Below are 16,310 nucleotides of genomic sequence, written 5' to 3'. Positions count from 1 at the left end.
CTGAATTATTCAATATATTATTTAACATTTTATAATATCATTATTTTATATTTTATTTATTCTTTTGAATTAGCTTTTCATTTTTATATCTCCCGCTTTAATTTTAGCTTAGGTTTTTGTAATTTTGTTGTGTGCTTTTATCATTTTTAGTAATTTCAATTTATCTTCTATTTATTTTTTTCAGCTTTAGTTAGCTTCAGTATTTCAGTTTTAGTGATTTAGTAATATTTGAACATCTTTATATTTTTTGTTTTTGATGTCTATTTTTATATATTAGTGGTCAAGGCAACATTTCTAATTAGTGTTTTTTTATTCAATATTTTCCTATTATTTATATTTTATTTTAGCCTTTTTTCAATTAATGAAAATGATTTCAATAGTTTTAGTTAACAATAGTAACACTAAAGCAGAAAGTCAAAAGTATAGTTCTTCATATAAACAATTTTGACAAAACCAGACAAAAACATTTCATAAAAAAAAATAAAAGCTTCCCATTTTTGCTGCCTTCTCTTCCTACATCAACAAGTCTCAATGGTGGTATTATAACAATGATAACGCGAACATACCAAGGTTCGGTGCCAAATAAGTGCAATCAGCCTTATTCATGATTTCAATGTACCGTATTTTTCGGACTATAAGTCGCACCTAAGTAAAAGTCGCATCAGTCCAAAAATATGTCATGACGAGGAAAAAAAACATATATAAGTCACACTTGACTATAAGTCGCATTTATTTAGAACCAAAAGAAATACGGTGAATCATTCATAATTTCAATGTGAAAAGCGTTTTAACTCTTGATGAAATCAAACCCTGGTTTTCGGCGAGCGATTGACCCCAATGTGTGAAAACATCCTGAGAACAATGAAACGGCAATTATTTAATCGATATGCATTAATGGAGGAAACCAGACCAGTATTGTTTCACTAAACAAAGCCATTCTTAAAGATGTTCTCTTATCATTACCTGAAAGTAGAAGAAAGCCTGGCCGAACCAGTAGTGCATGATGGTAGTCTGGGCGGCATCGTAGTGCAGCTTCTTCCAGATGAACTGAGCCATGACGGTCTGGATGAGCAGACAGCAGGCCAGCGTGGGTAAATTATGAGCTCTGAACAGCAGAGCCACCAGTAACACCACCCCGGAGTACACTTCCCACAGTCCTCTGCTCTTCAGCCGCCCACTGTCCCCCGCTGATAACATCACCTGCGAGCGCAACAGGTCTTTCACACCGGTGAACAAAATACCAAGGACGAAAACATAGACGAATCGCGCCTCGACGGTTCCTCTGAAAGAAAACATGAGAAAAACAGAAAGAATATTCTTGTTTAGGCTCATCAAATACACACATTTTACCCCGCTCTCTTTTTTACACAAGGAAGAATCGATATCGACTGCAAGCACCCTTTTGTTTGAAGGCTCATCTTCATCTGGGGCAAAGCAATAACAGCGAGGATTGGTGCTTCGCAGCAGAGAGGAGAAGTTACTGATTATAGCCCACAGGGGGTCAGTGGATTCACCTGGAGAAACTGACTCAAAGACCTCTTTCTCACTTTTGACAATGTAGCAAACACCAGCAAAACTGCTGGGACAATATCAGGTCAACATCAAAGATATTAGTATAAATAATTATATTTAGCTAAATATTGCTATTTATCATCAAATTAATGTCAATTTCTTTACTGTAAATGTTAATTCAGTAATTTTTGCTGTCTATAGGCGAAGCGCATGTAAAGCTGGATAAGACTTAGCGTTCCTCTGGCCGCAGGTCTGAAATTAACGCGGGGTTGAGGAAAAAATGCCACCAAATTGGACAAATATGCCCATGTACAATTAAACTAAACCTATTAAGGATGTCACTAATAAAGTGAAAATGAAATAAAAAGTCTAAACTGCGGCATTAAATTTAGATCTGCTAAAGATGCATCAAATTCTGCGTTCTGCATTATCTCCAATCACACGATTCTGTTGAGCTTATTAATGCAATGGCCAATCAGAGGCGTTCAGATGAGTTAACGCTAAAAGGCCAAGTTGTGTTGAGCACATGTTTGCTGACTGAACTTACGAATTCAAAATGGAAATATACATACATATAGAACAAGACATAGTAGGTAAGAGATTCATTTGACTTTGATAATGGAGGATTTTTTTGAGCATGCTTAAACTCACACTAGACTCAAGTCAGTCATTATGTTCTTTGATAATTTAACCCTTGTGCATTGTTCAAATTCACTACCCTTTCGTTATGTTCGGGATGAAAACATCCACTCAATTAAACTGCTGTAAAAATGTGTCAGATTCATATTTTTTCTCAATTTTTTTTTTGCATAAATCTGTTAATCAACTTCAGTCCTGATCAAAACTACCAAATGTTTTTTAAAAAAATCCAAGATTTTAACTCTTTAATTGCCAAGTTCATAAATGATGTCACTGATTTGGGGGAAAAACACACACAAAATGACTTATTTTCAATATAAAAGTAATTGTGGCTGGATTTTTTTTTTACTTTTTTATAACAGTCTTGGGCATGTCAAAGATTAGTAGCAACATTGGCTTTGATGCATTTTTAGTTTTTGTGCAGCATTAGATTTAAATTTTTTCTCCCTAATTTGTTGTTGGTGGCTGTTTTTGCCCCATTGACTTCTATTATAATGAATTTTTTTTATTTCAAAGCCATGACACCATATAATCATGCATTCTTGATTGTTTGTGGTTTTCCCTTTTGGGAAGAGGTAAAATTAGTTATTTTTACAGTTGATCACTAGATGGGACCGTTAACCCTTTAGATAGGCCTGTGCAAAAAAATGCTTAGTTTCTGGCTTGTATATGGAGTTATATGGAGTATAACAGCAAATTATAGTGTTTGTGTGTGTGTGAGATTCTTGATTGTTGGTGGTTTTCCTGTTGGGAAGAGTTAACATTTGTTATTTTTACAGTTGATCACTAGGTGGGACCATTAACCCTTTAGATAGGCCTGTGTTCAAAAAAAGCTTAGTTTCTGACTTGTATATGAAGCTATATGGAGTATAACAGCATATTATATTGTGTGTGTGTGTGTGTGAGAAAGAGATTGAGAGAGAGTCTGTGAGAGAGACCTTTGCGCACTTACCTTGATGTATTTGAGAAAATCAAAATGTCAAAAAACAAATAAAAAAAACACCTCAGCTCTCAGAACTACATGGAGTAAACAAAAGTGTATTTATGCACCTGCTGCCTTTTGATGGTGGTGATAAGTATAGACTAAACAAAAGCAAAGTACGTGGATTTAAACACTTGCATGCCATCGTGCTGGTCATTTAATGGTGAGAAGAGCAGCAAGCAACACAAGAAAGGGCTTGACTTGTACTGAAGTTTAACCCTCTGAAGTCGATTAACGCGGATACGCGTTATGAGTCATATTCTCCTGATAACCCCGAAAAGAACTTAAATTACACTTTCAGTTTTAATCGTACAGATAAGAGCAATACATCAATCGAATCTGTAAAGGGTCTACTTTTTTTGGATACAGATATAATAACAACAAAACTTTGTGCACTCATAAAATAAAGATAACAAACAAGGTGTGCTGTCTGCAGCCTTTGTCTGCGCTGATGTTCATTTACAAACACGTCATTAAAATGAACTGTAACTCTGTGAATACTCAACGAAGAGACATGAGAGAGATTTCTATAGAAAGCTTGACATGTCTACTTTTAAACTAAACAAGTGCCGCCGAAAACAGATATTCTGTGATAAAGTAATCCATATGAAAACAACGTGATGTCCGTTTTTCACATCTCCCTTCATTATATCTAATGTGACCACGCCCCCGCGCTGAACGCGCTATTCAGATTCAAACTGAAGCGCGCGGCTTGAATACGCCCACACAGAAGAAAAAGCAGCGAGACTGTTCTTCAAGTTTTTTTATTTTACTGTTTGCTTCGCGATGAGAAGAATAAAACATAAATAACCCCAAAAAGATGCGATGTGGTTGAGGATTTGAGAAATGGATTTCCTCAGAAAAAAAGAATGAAGCACTTTATTCAGCAGAGATCATAAACATGAGTAAGTCTCTTTTTATTTATTTATATACTTGTACTAGTTTTCACATAATGTGTAAACATTTTACTAGTTAGACTTTTTTCAAACTATAATTCCTGACTAAATGTATAATCAAGTGAAACATTACTCATTACTAATTATACTTTTTAACACAGAGAAAGTTGTGGCCAAAATAAGACTCAACTTAACCCCCTAGTGGACGAAAACGTCCCCAACAACGCATAAGGGTTAAACGTTCTTTGCTTGCTGTTTGTATATAATTTATGTTCTGTTAGAATAACCGTTAAAATAAAAGCATGATAAATGGTAACTTACAACGTTTTTTTTATTAAATTATGATCACGTTATACACAAATTCAGTCAAATAAAAAAAAAAATTGTGACATGACACCCATATCTGGTAATTATGGAAGGTTTTCTTCGCCATTGATTTGAAAAAACAGGTAATTGGACAGAATTAGCTACGAGATATAAACTCACAATAGCTAGAGAGAAAAAATGTGAGATAAAACGTCACAATTACCTTGTTGTATTTTTATTCAGTGGGTGCTTGCCTAAAAGATGGGGTTATGATGAGCGTTAATAGCCTTACCCTGAAGTTGGTTCACCCTCCGCCTATGTGTCGAACAAATTATGATCACTGTTTTTGTACCACAACAACAATTTTTTTTTTTTACTAAAATGATCAATTATCACCGTTGACTAATGTTTTTTAAAATGGTATAGCTTTTCCAATACCATACACTTTTTCTACCAATTACCAATGTAGCGTGACAAAACGACAATATAAATGGTTGTTTTAAAGTCATATTGCAGAGACTTGCATGACATACAAAAACTAGGAATTTGTTCCCACAACTTATTAATTCAGGGTTTCCCATACATTCATTAATTTGTGGCGGCCCGCCACAATATCAACGCTGACCGCCACGGATTGATTCAGATTTTTAAACTATTTAATATGGGTACAATTGTATTTTATTGTAGAGCTGCACGCTGCTTGCTCCCTCCCTCTCACAAACTGACAACGGAGGCATGCACGACTAGCCCCTCCTCTTCGAACACGATCTGAATCAAAACATGAGCATGCGTTAGTTAGAGGACGGATCACCGGTGCTTAATGCTCCAGAATCAATCCGGAGTTGAATGGTTAGTAATGAACACTGTTGCTCAACATAACTCTGAGAAGTTAGTCTAGGTTAGGCGCTGTCGCGTTTCCATTACAGATTCACGCAAAACTCTTGTGTTTTTTTTTCTAAATATTGATAAACAACTATTGCGAAATGACGGCGTTTCCATTTACCGATGTTTTGCGACTAAAACGTCATTTTTTTCCTCTCGCGATCAGTCAATCCAAAAATCATGGCAACAGATGTTGGTAGGTTTATATATATCACAGCCACCAGACATTATATTATTATCTCCAGGTTCAGGTTGGTGTGAACTATCCCTTTAAGTTATCTGACACTAAGTGTTGGCAATGGAAATGTGTACTTGTCACAAAAAATATATTATATATTTATGATATATACATACATACATATATATATATATATATATATATATATATATATATATATATATATAAAGATATATATATATATATATATGATATATTTTAACTTAACTCCCCCCCCCCCCCCCCCGGTCCCCAAACACCACACCACCGCAAATATAATCGAATTCTGTGGGAAACACTGTAATTGATTAATTCGTTCTCTCATTTAGTTAAGTAATGCCCAAATTAAAACAAAATTAATTATTTTGATTTTTAAATTCTTGGCCATGATATCTTGATTTTTTTATACTGAATCAATTAAATGATTCATCTTTGCACAAAAAAATTGTTTAATATTAAAATAATTTGTTAAACACTGCAATTCATCACTGTTTTTAACTCTATATTCCAGTTTTTTTGTGTACATTTATATTTTCTAGTGTAATGCTGTCACTCTAATCAAGATCCATTCATTTAAAACCCTTGTTCTTCAACCAAAAATACTCCTCTGATTAAAAGTATATTATATAATCCAATTATGATGATCTGATCTAGTTTAACATACAGTACATTGCCTACATTGAACAGCTTCACTTTGCACATTGTGTAAGTTGCTTGTATGGTGCACTTTTTCCAAAGGGCAGCGTGACTGTATGAACTTTAACTATGTTAAATCAGGAGTCACTTGTCACTGGAGACTCTACAGTTTCACACAACACTGGATCAGTCACAATAAATGTAATTAGAGCAAACATGCTGGAGATTTCAGCAATTTCCCTGGAGAAGAAGGTAAATCTCATCATTTTTATTGCCACTGTGTCTGTGTTCCTCTTCACTGTAAATAAGCTCCATCAGAGAACAAACTACATCTGCACAAAACACTTTAATCCAGCATGTGTTACCATGCCAACCAGAACTTGGCAACGGCACGTTGTTCCCAGGCATGGACGTATATGCCGAGAGAGTGACGCAGCAGGAAAAGTGACGGCCGGAGAAAATCACCAGACAAACAGACAGACAGACACACACACACACACACACACACACACACACACACACACACTCAAACGGGAGTCCAGAGTCTGCATTTGCTTTGATCAAATGTGGAACAATTAGTTTTGTGTTTAATTACAAAAATGCCACCTGCAAAGCTAAAGCTTTAAGGTCAATAAACTTTGTGAACTATAATCTACTATAAAATATAATTCACATAGTTCAAGGATTTGAACTTAAAAATTTAAATTCAGTCATCATTTACTCACACTCTCGTTGATACAACCTGCATGACTGACTTTTTTATTATTATTTATAAATTCATTTACTAGGTCAGTCTATTCATCTAAATCAAATTGTTTGTTTATTTTGTTGTTCATTTAATCTTTTTTTATTTTGTCATTCATTCACGCAATTTTACAGTCTTTTATTTTTTCTTTCTTTTCTTTTTTTTTTGTTTGGTTATTTTATTCCTCTGATATATTCTGGTCATTTGTTCATGCAGTTTTTCAGTTTATTTATTTATTCAAAACAGTTATCCTTTTTCATTACTTTTTTCTTTTTTCATTCTGTTTATTGATCTTTCTTTTTTCATTTGTTAATTCCACCAATTGTTCAGTATTTTATTTATGAATTTAGTCTAAATATTTATTCCTTTTATTAATATTTTTCTTTATTCCTTTATTTGTATTACCAACCAAACTAATAAGTTAAATAATTTGAACTCATAAATCATATTTATAAAGGTTCAAAAATGAGTGTTTAATGCAAAAATTAAAATGTTGACATCATTTACTCATCACATTACCTCTATGACTTTCTTTCTTCTGTAGAAAGATAGAAAGAATTTCAATGAATGAATGAATAAATATTGAACAATAACAGGAATGAACAAACAAATTAAAAAGATAAAATAAACAAATAAAGGAATGAACAAAAATGAAAAAAACATTTAACATTAACATTAAAGAACATTTAAAATAAATAAAGTGAGCAAAAAAAGACAAAGATTAAATAAAAAATAAAGAACAGGGAAAAACAAAAGAGAAATATCAAATAATTGGAAAAAAAGATTTGCATAAATGAACAACTGAGCAAAATAAAAAGACAGATCAAATGCGTAACAAAAAAAACAATCTGAATAAATTAATGAATATTAATTTATTCCCCCTCAGTAACAGGGTGCTGCTAAACATGCTCCACTAAACTGCTGTGGATGAACAGACTGCACAGTCAAATCCCACTAGTCTACAGTTGCTTCTCAATAAATTAGAATGCCGTGGAAAAGTTCATTTCAGTAATTCAACTCAAATTGTGAAACTTGTGTATTAAATTCAATGCACACAGACTGAAGTAGTTTAAGTCCTTGGTTCTTTTAATTCTGATGATTTTGGCTCACATTTAACAAAAACCCACCAATTCACTATCCCAACAAATTAGAATATGGTGACATGCCAATCAGCTAATCAACTCAAAACACCTGCAAAGGTTTCCTGAGCCTTCAGAATGGTCTCTCAGTTTGGTTCACTAGGCTACACAATCATGGGGAAGACTGCTGATCTGACAGTTGTTCAGAAGACAATCATTGACCCCCTTCACAAGGAGGGTAAGCCACAAAAATTCATTGCCAAAGAAGCTGGCTGTTCACAGTGCTGTATCCAAGCATGTTAACAGAAAATTGAGTGGAAGGAAAAAGTTTGGAAGAAAAAGATGCACAACCAACCGAGAGAACTTTATGAGGATTGTCGAGCAAAATTGATTCAAGAATTTGAGTGAACTTCACAAGGAATGGACTGAGGCTGGGGTCAAGGCATATAGACGTGTCATGGAATTTGGCTACAGTTGTCGTATTCCTCTTTGTTAAGCCACTCCTGAACCACAGACAATGTCAGAGGCATCTTGCCTGGGCTAAGAAGAAGAAGAAATGAACTGTTGCCCAGTGGTCCAAAGTCCTCTTTTCAAATGAGAGCAAGATTTGTATTTCATTTGAAAACCAAGGTCCTAGAGTCTGGAAGAAGGGTGGAGAAGTTCATAGCCCAAGTTGCTTGAAGTCCAGTGTTAAGTTTCCACAGTCTGTGATGATTTGGGGTTCAATGTCATCTGCTGGTGTTGGTCCATTGTGTTTTTTGAAAACCAAAGTCACTGCAACCATTTACCAAGTTTTGCTCCAAATTTTGGAGCACTTTTGGGCTTCCATACCACCTCAGCAGTGTCACAAACTGATCACCTCCATGCCAAGCCAAATTGAGGCAGTAATTAAAACAAAATGAGCCCCTACCAAGTATTGAGTACATGTACAGTAAATGAACATACTTTCCAAAAGGCCAACAATTCACTAAAAAGTTTTTTTTGTTGGTCTTATGAAGTATTCTAATTTGTTGAGATGTTGGTGGGTTTTTGTGAGCCAAATGTGAGCCAAAATCATCACAATTAAAAGAACCAAAGCTTGTGCACTGAATTCATTTTATACACGAGTTTCACAATTTGAGTTGAACTACTGAAATAAACTAATTTATTGAGATGCACCTGTATAAACATTTTTAAAGCTCTGTTGTGTCACAGAATGGGCAAAAGTAACAGCAGTGCACTTGAGTTCGCTAGTGTCAGCAAAAGCTTCTTTATAAAAAAACAATAACTGCCCTGGAATCATGTACTAAACTCATGTTCATGCTGGCAGTGTTTCTTGAAGTTCAAGACACAAGACTTGAACAGTTTAGAAGCCAATAACCTAAAGTTTCCAGTGACAAATAACAGTGAAAGTGAAGATTAATTAATCTGAACATATTTGATCCTCAACATTAAACCATCCACCAAAACCAGCTGCGTATGCACTTTTACAGTGCTGCCACACGCATATTTAAATGAGGTCAATCTTCATTAGGCAAAAACAATGCAAATGAGGCTCTTTCTACAACGTGCTGGATTCAAACATTATACATTGTACATTTTGTGTGTAGCACTCATCTAAATAATATTATAATTTTTCTGTTCTGCCAGCGATTCACTCGATCTGATGGGTTTCAGTCTGGTACTGAAGGTGTGTGAAACGCACACAAAAAAATAACAATAATATCAGCATGTGTGTGTGAAAGAGAGGTGGCATGGGTTGCCAGATATTGCGTCAGATATAAAAATGTCCGCTCTAATAAAGGAAAACTTTGTGCAAGACCATGTTCAGCGGTCTCCAGACAACAGACCCCACACGCCGCCTTACATAAACTCAATAAATATGCTGAAGACACGAAATGTCTGTTTATTTATTCATTCACCCCCATCTTTCTGTTTTATTCAATTCCAGTGTTGCTGATCTGTGTGCCCACAGCTGTCCGTCTGATTTTGGAGGAAATGAAAGAACAATGACATTTCACCCTAGAGCACAGCACTTCAACTTAGAGTCACGCAGGTTATTATGATCAACATAAACACATGCAAAAGTCATGCCGTGACTCCTAGGGTATTCTAGATGGTTGCTAGGGTGTTTTGGGTGGTTGCTAGGGTGTTGAATTCCGATAGATACATAAATAAATAGATACGGCTGAACAACTGTAAGAATCAAAAGGCGAATAAACAAACATACAAGAAAAATAACAATATATTTTAAATAATAAAATAAAATAAAATAAAATAAGTAAATATAAAAAAATTTAAATTGAAGAAACGATAAATAAAAATACATGAATAAAACGAGACAAAAAATGTTGCTAGTGTGATGAATTCTTATAAAGAAAAGTGAATGAATGAATGAGCATTGGATAAATGAATTGGATAAATAATATTGAATAAAAATAAGCAAACAAATAAATAAATAGATTAAAAACAAAAATACATTTTAGCCGTACATTAGAGCACTTTGACACAGTGTCACTCAGGTTATTATGATTAATATAAACACATGCAAAACTTGTGCCATCATTGCTAGGGTTTTGCCATGATGTTAAGGTTAATCACAGTGTCCAAAATAGCCCATATCCATCTCTCTAATGATATTCTGGTACACTGATACAGCTCAAGACCATCCCTATGAGATTATTTCACTGTCTGCGGGACAGAAATCGCACATCTGATTGCTCAGAAAAGCACTAGCACACCTCTCCTCAAAGCCGATTTGAGATATCACTCACGTTCATAGCAAAAACTGTGCGAGACGTGCAACACGCCACACTTGTTGTTTGAAACAATTTATATACATAATATCTCGAATTGCTTTAGAAGAGAATTATGTGAGTGCATGCGCACAGTTATGTGTCTATTTCTTGATCTGAAGCAGAATAAATTTCCATCTCTGTGTGGGATCCACATGCACAAACACTCTCAAATCAGGTGTCAGCACAACACATAGCCCTAGATTAATCAGGATAAAAATACAGAGCTTTTTATGGGCCTCGTCCTGATGCAGGTGTGCATGATTGCTTTTAATTACTCTCTTCAGATGTGTTTGGAACCAAAACGCAGAGAAAAAAGGGCAAATTCCACTTGAAAGTGAGCATCAAGGACCATGGCCAGCTGACTCTGGAGGGCAGAGCACTTGAAGCGAGTGCTCTCAAGGGTGCAGAGCAGTACTGTCTCATAAGTGGCCTTTGGAAGACCCTACATGCAGACACATGTAACTGCTGCTTTAGTTGAATATGAATGTGACATTGGTAACCTAACAGAAACAATACATAAATATCATGTTTGGTTCGTAGTATAAAATCATGTTTAGCAGATTAAACATCCTATTAAAACCACTCATTTCCTGGTGAAAAAAAATGAACTTCAAATATCAACAAATTTGCGACGGCTGAATGTAATTTTTTTTTTTTAAATGTCCATTTCTGAGTAACATGACTTATGTCACAAAATTTACATTCTGTAAAGTAAGTATAATTCACTATGCAAAAATTTCCGAATGCCTCCAGCATGTTTTATAATATCTTAAAATCAAAGAGTTCACTACTTATGCATGTTATCGTGTCCGTCAAAAACAGGCTGGCTGTTGGATGGAATAATATAAATATTATTAAATCATCCACAGAATGCAATATATGGGCATCAATCACTTCACAGGTACTGGACGGCTAAAAAAAAATATTACAGTGCATTCATCAACCAGTTATCAACGGTGGAATTACTACTTGGATATGTATTTATTTCAGCGAGTACATCTGCTCTGAATTTTTCCTTTATGCTTTTCCATATTATTTTCCTGCACGAACTGGCTACGCTTCAGCTAATTTCTCTGGCTTGTGCACATATCTGCAAGACAAAATATTCAGCTTTAATGCTCAAAGCGCTATGATTTCACCAGACCTGTAACATCTCACAATATTTCCTCTGTCCCTTGAGAAGTGCTTTTGTAAATCATGGTTTCCTCTCTGACGGTAAACACAGACATTGTTGAAGTCGTCTGAATGTGGGAATTCTTTATTCTGCATGTAAGATGCCTTTCAGACAACACAGTTTATGAAGTTCACTTCAGCTCATACTTCTCATACTGTCACTACTAAACCCAAACGCTCCCACACTTCATTTTCCACACTCCATTCAAATACTCCTAATTTCTTTTGCGCTCAGCTTTCTCTGACAACAATCATTTCCCCCGTAAACAGCTTTGAGCATAAACTCTGATTAAAAAAAGCATCTTGCTTGACATCTTTTCACTCCATCCTTTGTGTGTTTGTGTTTTTTTTTCTCCACTAAATTTGACTGTGCTTTTGTTTAATTTATATTTGAATCAAAGGCAGAACAATATTTCAAAAAAGCAAAACCAAACAACGAGCTCAAAATCAAGCTTAGATTTGTATTATTTTTTCACTGACCTTGTTGCATTACATTCTGGGATTGGCTGGTATGCAAGATGTGATGCTGTCTAACATAATTATGTGAACATGCTAAAAATATGCTTATGATATCAGAAAAGCTATTAATACTTCTTGTTTACATGAAGAAACCTATTTTGGATGGACTAAATACCACACGCTGAGTTGTTTAGTAGCTTGTTTCATGCATGTGGTGCAATAATTCTTGTTTTGGTCTTTTAACACGAATAAATCAGATGCAAAACCGACTCAAGGTTGTTTACACCTCTAAAAGCAGCGTGAAGCATATCAGTGATTTACATATCTATTCAGAAAGGTATTAAATGTGCTACTGGCTAGATCGCACAGCACAGAAGAAGAACTGAATCAGCAGTTGTGGACAGTTTTTACTTGTTCGTTGGCTCATGTGTGATTATATATCTTGGCACAGTCAAACATTTATCACCAAAGACCTCACTTAAGCAAGTCACTTTTCTGGATGACCATCCAGATATTGTCCAAACGTGGAAATTCATTAAATTTAATTAAATTAAATTATTAACAAACAGAAACACAACAGAACCATATTCAACTAGTGTAAAAAGCAAAATGTAATTAAATTAAGATAAATATTAAACAAAATAAAAAGTAATATAAGTTTATATTACTTCGATAATAAATATAAAATTTAAACAATTAAAAAAACTGTGAAATAAAATAAACTGCCGAAATAAGATGAAATATAAAAGACCCTTAAACTGATTTCGACTAATTCCCAAGTCAGCATTAGTGTAACATGAAGTAATAAAATAACTAAATCCAAATAAACTAAAACTTATAAAAACTTCATACTAAAAAATAAAAAAATAGATCTAATTCAAAATATTTACAAAAACCACACACATGAATATAAATATATATAAACGCATAATAAAATGTTATATTTTTTGTATGTAATATACATACACCAACATTAAATACAATAACATATTAATTGTATTCATATTCAATTTTGCATCTTTATCTAAAATATGTCAAAAATTGTATTTCTCCGGTTGGTGCAGCTAAAGTGCAAGTATATTCTGGGGAAAAACAATGAGATGATGCTTTTATCAATAAGGTATAGGGGTGTAAAGGTACGCAAAAATCACGGTTCGGTATGTACCTCGGTTTTAAAGTCACGGTTCGGTTCATTTTCGGTACAGTAAGGAAAAGAAATGCAAACATTAAACTGCAGGTTGTTCATTACTATAAACCTTTTTTTAACAATTTGTTTACACTATTTTAAAATACTTTTTAATAAAAATATAGATAAAATAAAAAAAGAATAGGAAATAAAATACTGCTGCAAAGTTCTCCACTAAATAAAATACTCTCAGTCTCAAACCAATATCATATAATAAAATATAATGAAAAATATAAATAAATAACTATGATTACAGTGCAGCATTACCAATCCCAGCTTGTAGGCCTGCTCATATTTAAACGATATATATATAACTTTTCCAAAGTGTAAATTGCAGCATCAACAGTTTCAGTTTTTAGACCTGCTCAGATTTCGTTATTGCGTTGGAAGGATCGGAATTAAGAGCAAAGGTCTGTTTAAATGCCGATGGGAGCTGTGTTTGAATTACAATAGTTTTTTTCCTAGTTGTAGTGATGTTCAAACTCGCGTGATGCCTTTGGAAAATATTAGGCCGGTGACACACTGGCATATTGCACCTGTCAAACATAGTCTATTTTGCCGTCAATACTGTTGACAGTGTCCTTCATCAGTAGGCTTTATATTTATGCTCAACATGAAGTATAGATATTGTTGTCATGAAGACAAGATCCTGGTCTGTCGGCGGTCTCCAGCTCGGCGGAGCAGCGCACCAGCGCCGCGTCAGGCACGATTCTGGTGTGTAAAGACACAGAACACGCGAAGCAGCCGTCACACAACTGACAAACAGCAGAAACGCCACGCTCGCGCCACGAAGCCGGTGTGTCGCCGGCCTTAGAATCAGCTGCAGAATTTGCGCTGAGCGCGGAGACTTCCGCCACTTAATATGTTCATTTGGAAACACGAAAATGTATTTGTTCCGCACACAAAATATTGTATTCGGTACACACGTGCAACGTACCGAAAGCCCTGTACCGAAACGGTCTGGTACGAATACACGTACCGTTACACCCCTAATAAGGTGATTGGCTCTTTTAACTCTTTTGCCATATTCAGTGCTGTGATTTCACCACGTGGTCACTATACTTGAAAGGCAATTTAAATAAATGGGAACTTTTTTGAAACCCTCAGTTCCCATTTATTTTATTTGCATGAAAAAAATAATAATAAAACAAACAAACAAACAAAAAAATTTCCACAGAAAATAAATCATACAGGTTTGAAATGACAAATATAAACTATAATTATTAGCTGAACAACCCCTGTAAATGGACTACAATCAACATTAATTTGGGTCAAAGGCAGAAAATGTGATAAAAAGACAGAAAACGCGGGAGAGAGCGTGTCTAAATGATGGGGTGGAAGTCAGCGGACGTCTGCTTAACAAGCGAGCCAGAGGTTGCCGGGGCAACATAAACAATGTCCTGCAGTGATTAATGAGTGTAAGAGTGACTCTGGTGGCACAGGGTGGCACTGCCAATTACCTCAGCCTCGCGCTCCCTCTGTCATATGGAGAGCGTGTAATGGAACACAGCCTGTGGCGCTACACCAAGGGCAGGAGGTCAAAGATTTAATTAGGTGGGAGTAAATGTCAAGGGGAAGAGGCGAGCAGCGAGATTTTGTCACAAGAGTAAACTGGAACTGTGTGTGTGTCTCAAAAAACTCATTGCATATACCAGTGAAAAACTGGTATAGTAATAGTGCTCTCAGACTCTCTTAGGTCAAACACACTCTACACAAGTGCACAAATGCATATGAGAATGCTTGACCGACGGATGCACTGCAAGCGCACAATTAACTTTTCTCAATACTGACCATCACAGTAGTTGACCTGAAAGAGAAAACTTGACATAAAAACAAGGCTTTGTTGGTTTATGTTAATGACCACTGTAGAACTTCTTGCATGTCATCTTACTGTTTTTACGTTATGTATGTATTTATCCAAATTTCTGCAATGAATTTCTAGATGTTGCAGTCCAAAAGGTCTGACTCAATTTGACATAATGCAATCATCACATGGTGCAGCTGAATGGTTCGTATCGTATCAGCAGCCAATCAGATGCTGCTCAACATTCAAATACTTGGTTATTGTTTGCTGTAGCAGTTACAGCGCACTTCAGAAACCCTCCACCTTCCACAGCTCCATCTGTATATATCTGCTACGGGATGATTCATGTATGTTATATATGGGCTTTATTTCATATATGATATATGTGCAGCAGCAGTATTTCTTACATGTTCATAGCATGCTGTGGATGTATAGGCAGCAAGTTTATTTTCATACACAAAAACTAGAACTAAAACTAAGATAAAAAAAAAAATTGATCAAAAAATATAAAATAAATGAAAAACTAATCTAACAACAGTTAGTAATAATTATAAAAAATTAATAATTGTTTTTGTAATCATTATGTTATCATTCCGTGGTGAAAAACAATATATGAGATGTGTGGCGTTTTAAGGATGGGGTTATCTGACAGAGAGATGCAAAGCAGGTTTAAGCAGAGTCCTGCACAGGCCCTGTTTGTTAAACCCACACCCACTGTACTTAACAGAACACCTGACCCGTTACCCAACAGCAATACTAATTTAAAGGGTTAGTTCACCCAAAAATGAAAATTAAGCCATAAATTACTCACCCTGAAGTCATCCTAGGTGTATGTGACTGTCTTCTTTCATACGAATCCAGTCAGAGTTATTTTATTGAAAAATAGTTTGATGCCGCTCAGCGGGTGTTGCACTGCATCAGTCCTTGAGAAGTTTAATAAAAAGCACATCCATTAAAAAAAAAAAGTGTCTCACAAGGCCTCCTGTAGCAAATCGATGCATTTTTGTAAAAAAAATA

At 35.1% G+C, this 16,310-nt stretch overlaps 1 protein-coding gene across 1 annotated transcript in view; it reads right to left on the bottom strand.

Moving 5' to 3' along the window:
- pigg (phosphatidylinositol glycan anchor biosynthesis class G) overlaps positions 1–16,310 on the bottom strand; it is a 175,639-nt gene that overhangs the window by 17,820 nt on the left and 141,509 nt on the right. Inside the window, exon 11 of the mRNA XM_059516243.1 lies at positions 964–1,282. Within this exon, the coding sequence (XP_059372226.1) occupies positions 964–1,282 (319 nt within the window). The remainder of the gene's footprint in view (positions 1–963; positions 1,283–16,310) is intronic.

Source organism: Carassius carassius, chromosome 29 (genome assembly GCF_963082965.1).
Source record: "Carassius carassius chromosome 29, fCarCar2.1, whole genome shotgun sequence".
Lineage (NCBI taxonomy): Eukaryota > Metazoa > Chordata > Actinopteri > Cypriniformes > Cyprinidae > Carassius > Carassius carassius.
This window is presented reverse-complemented; position numbering and strand designations above follow the sequence as displayed.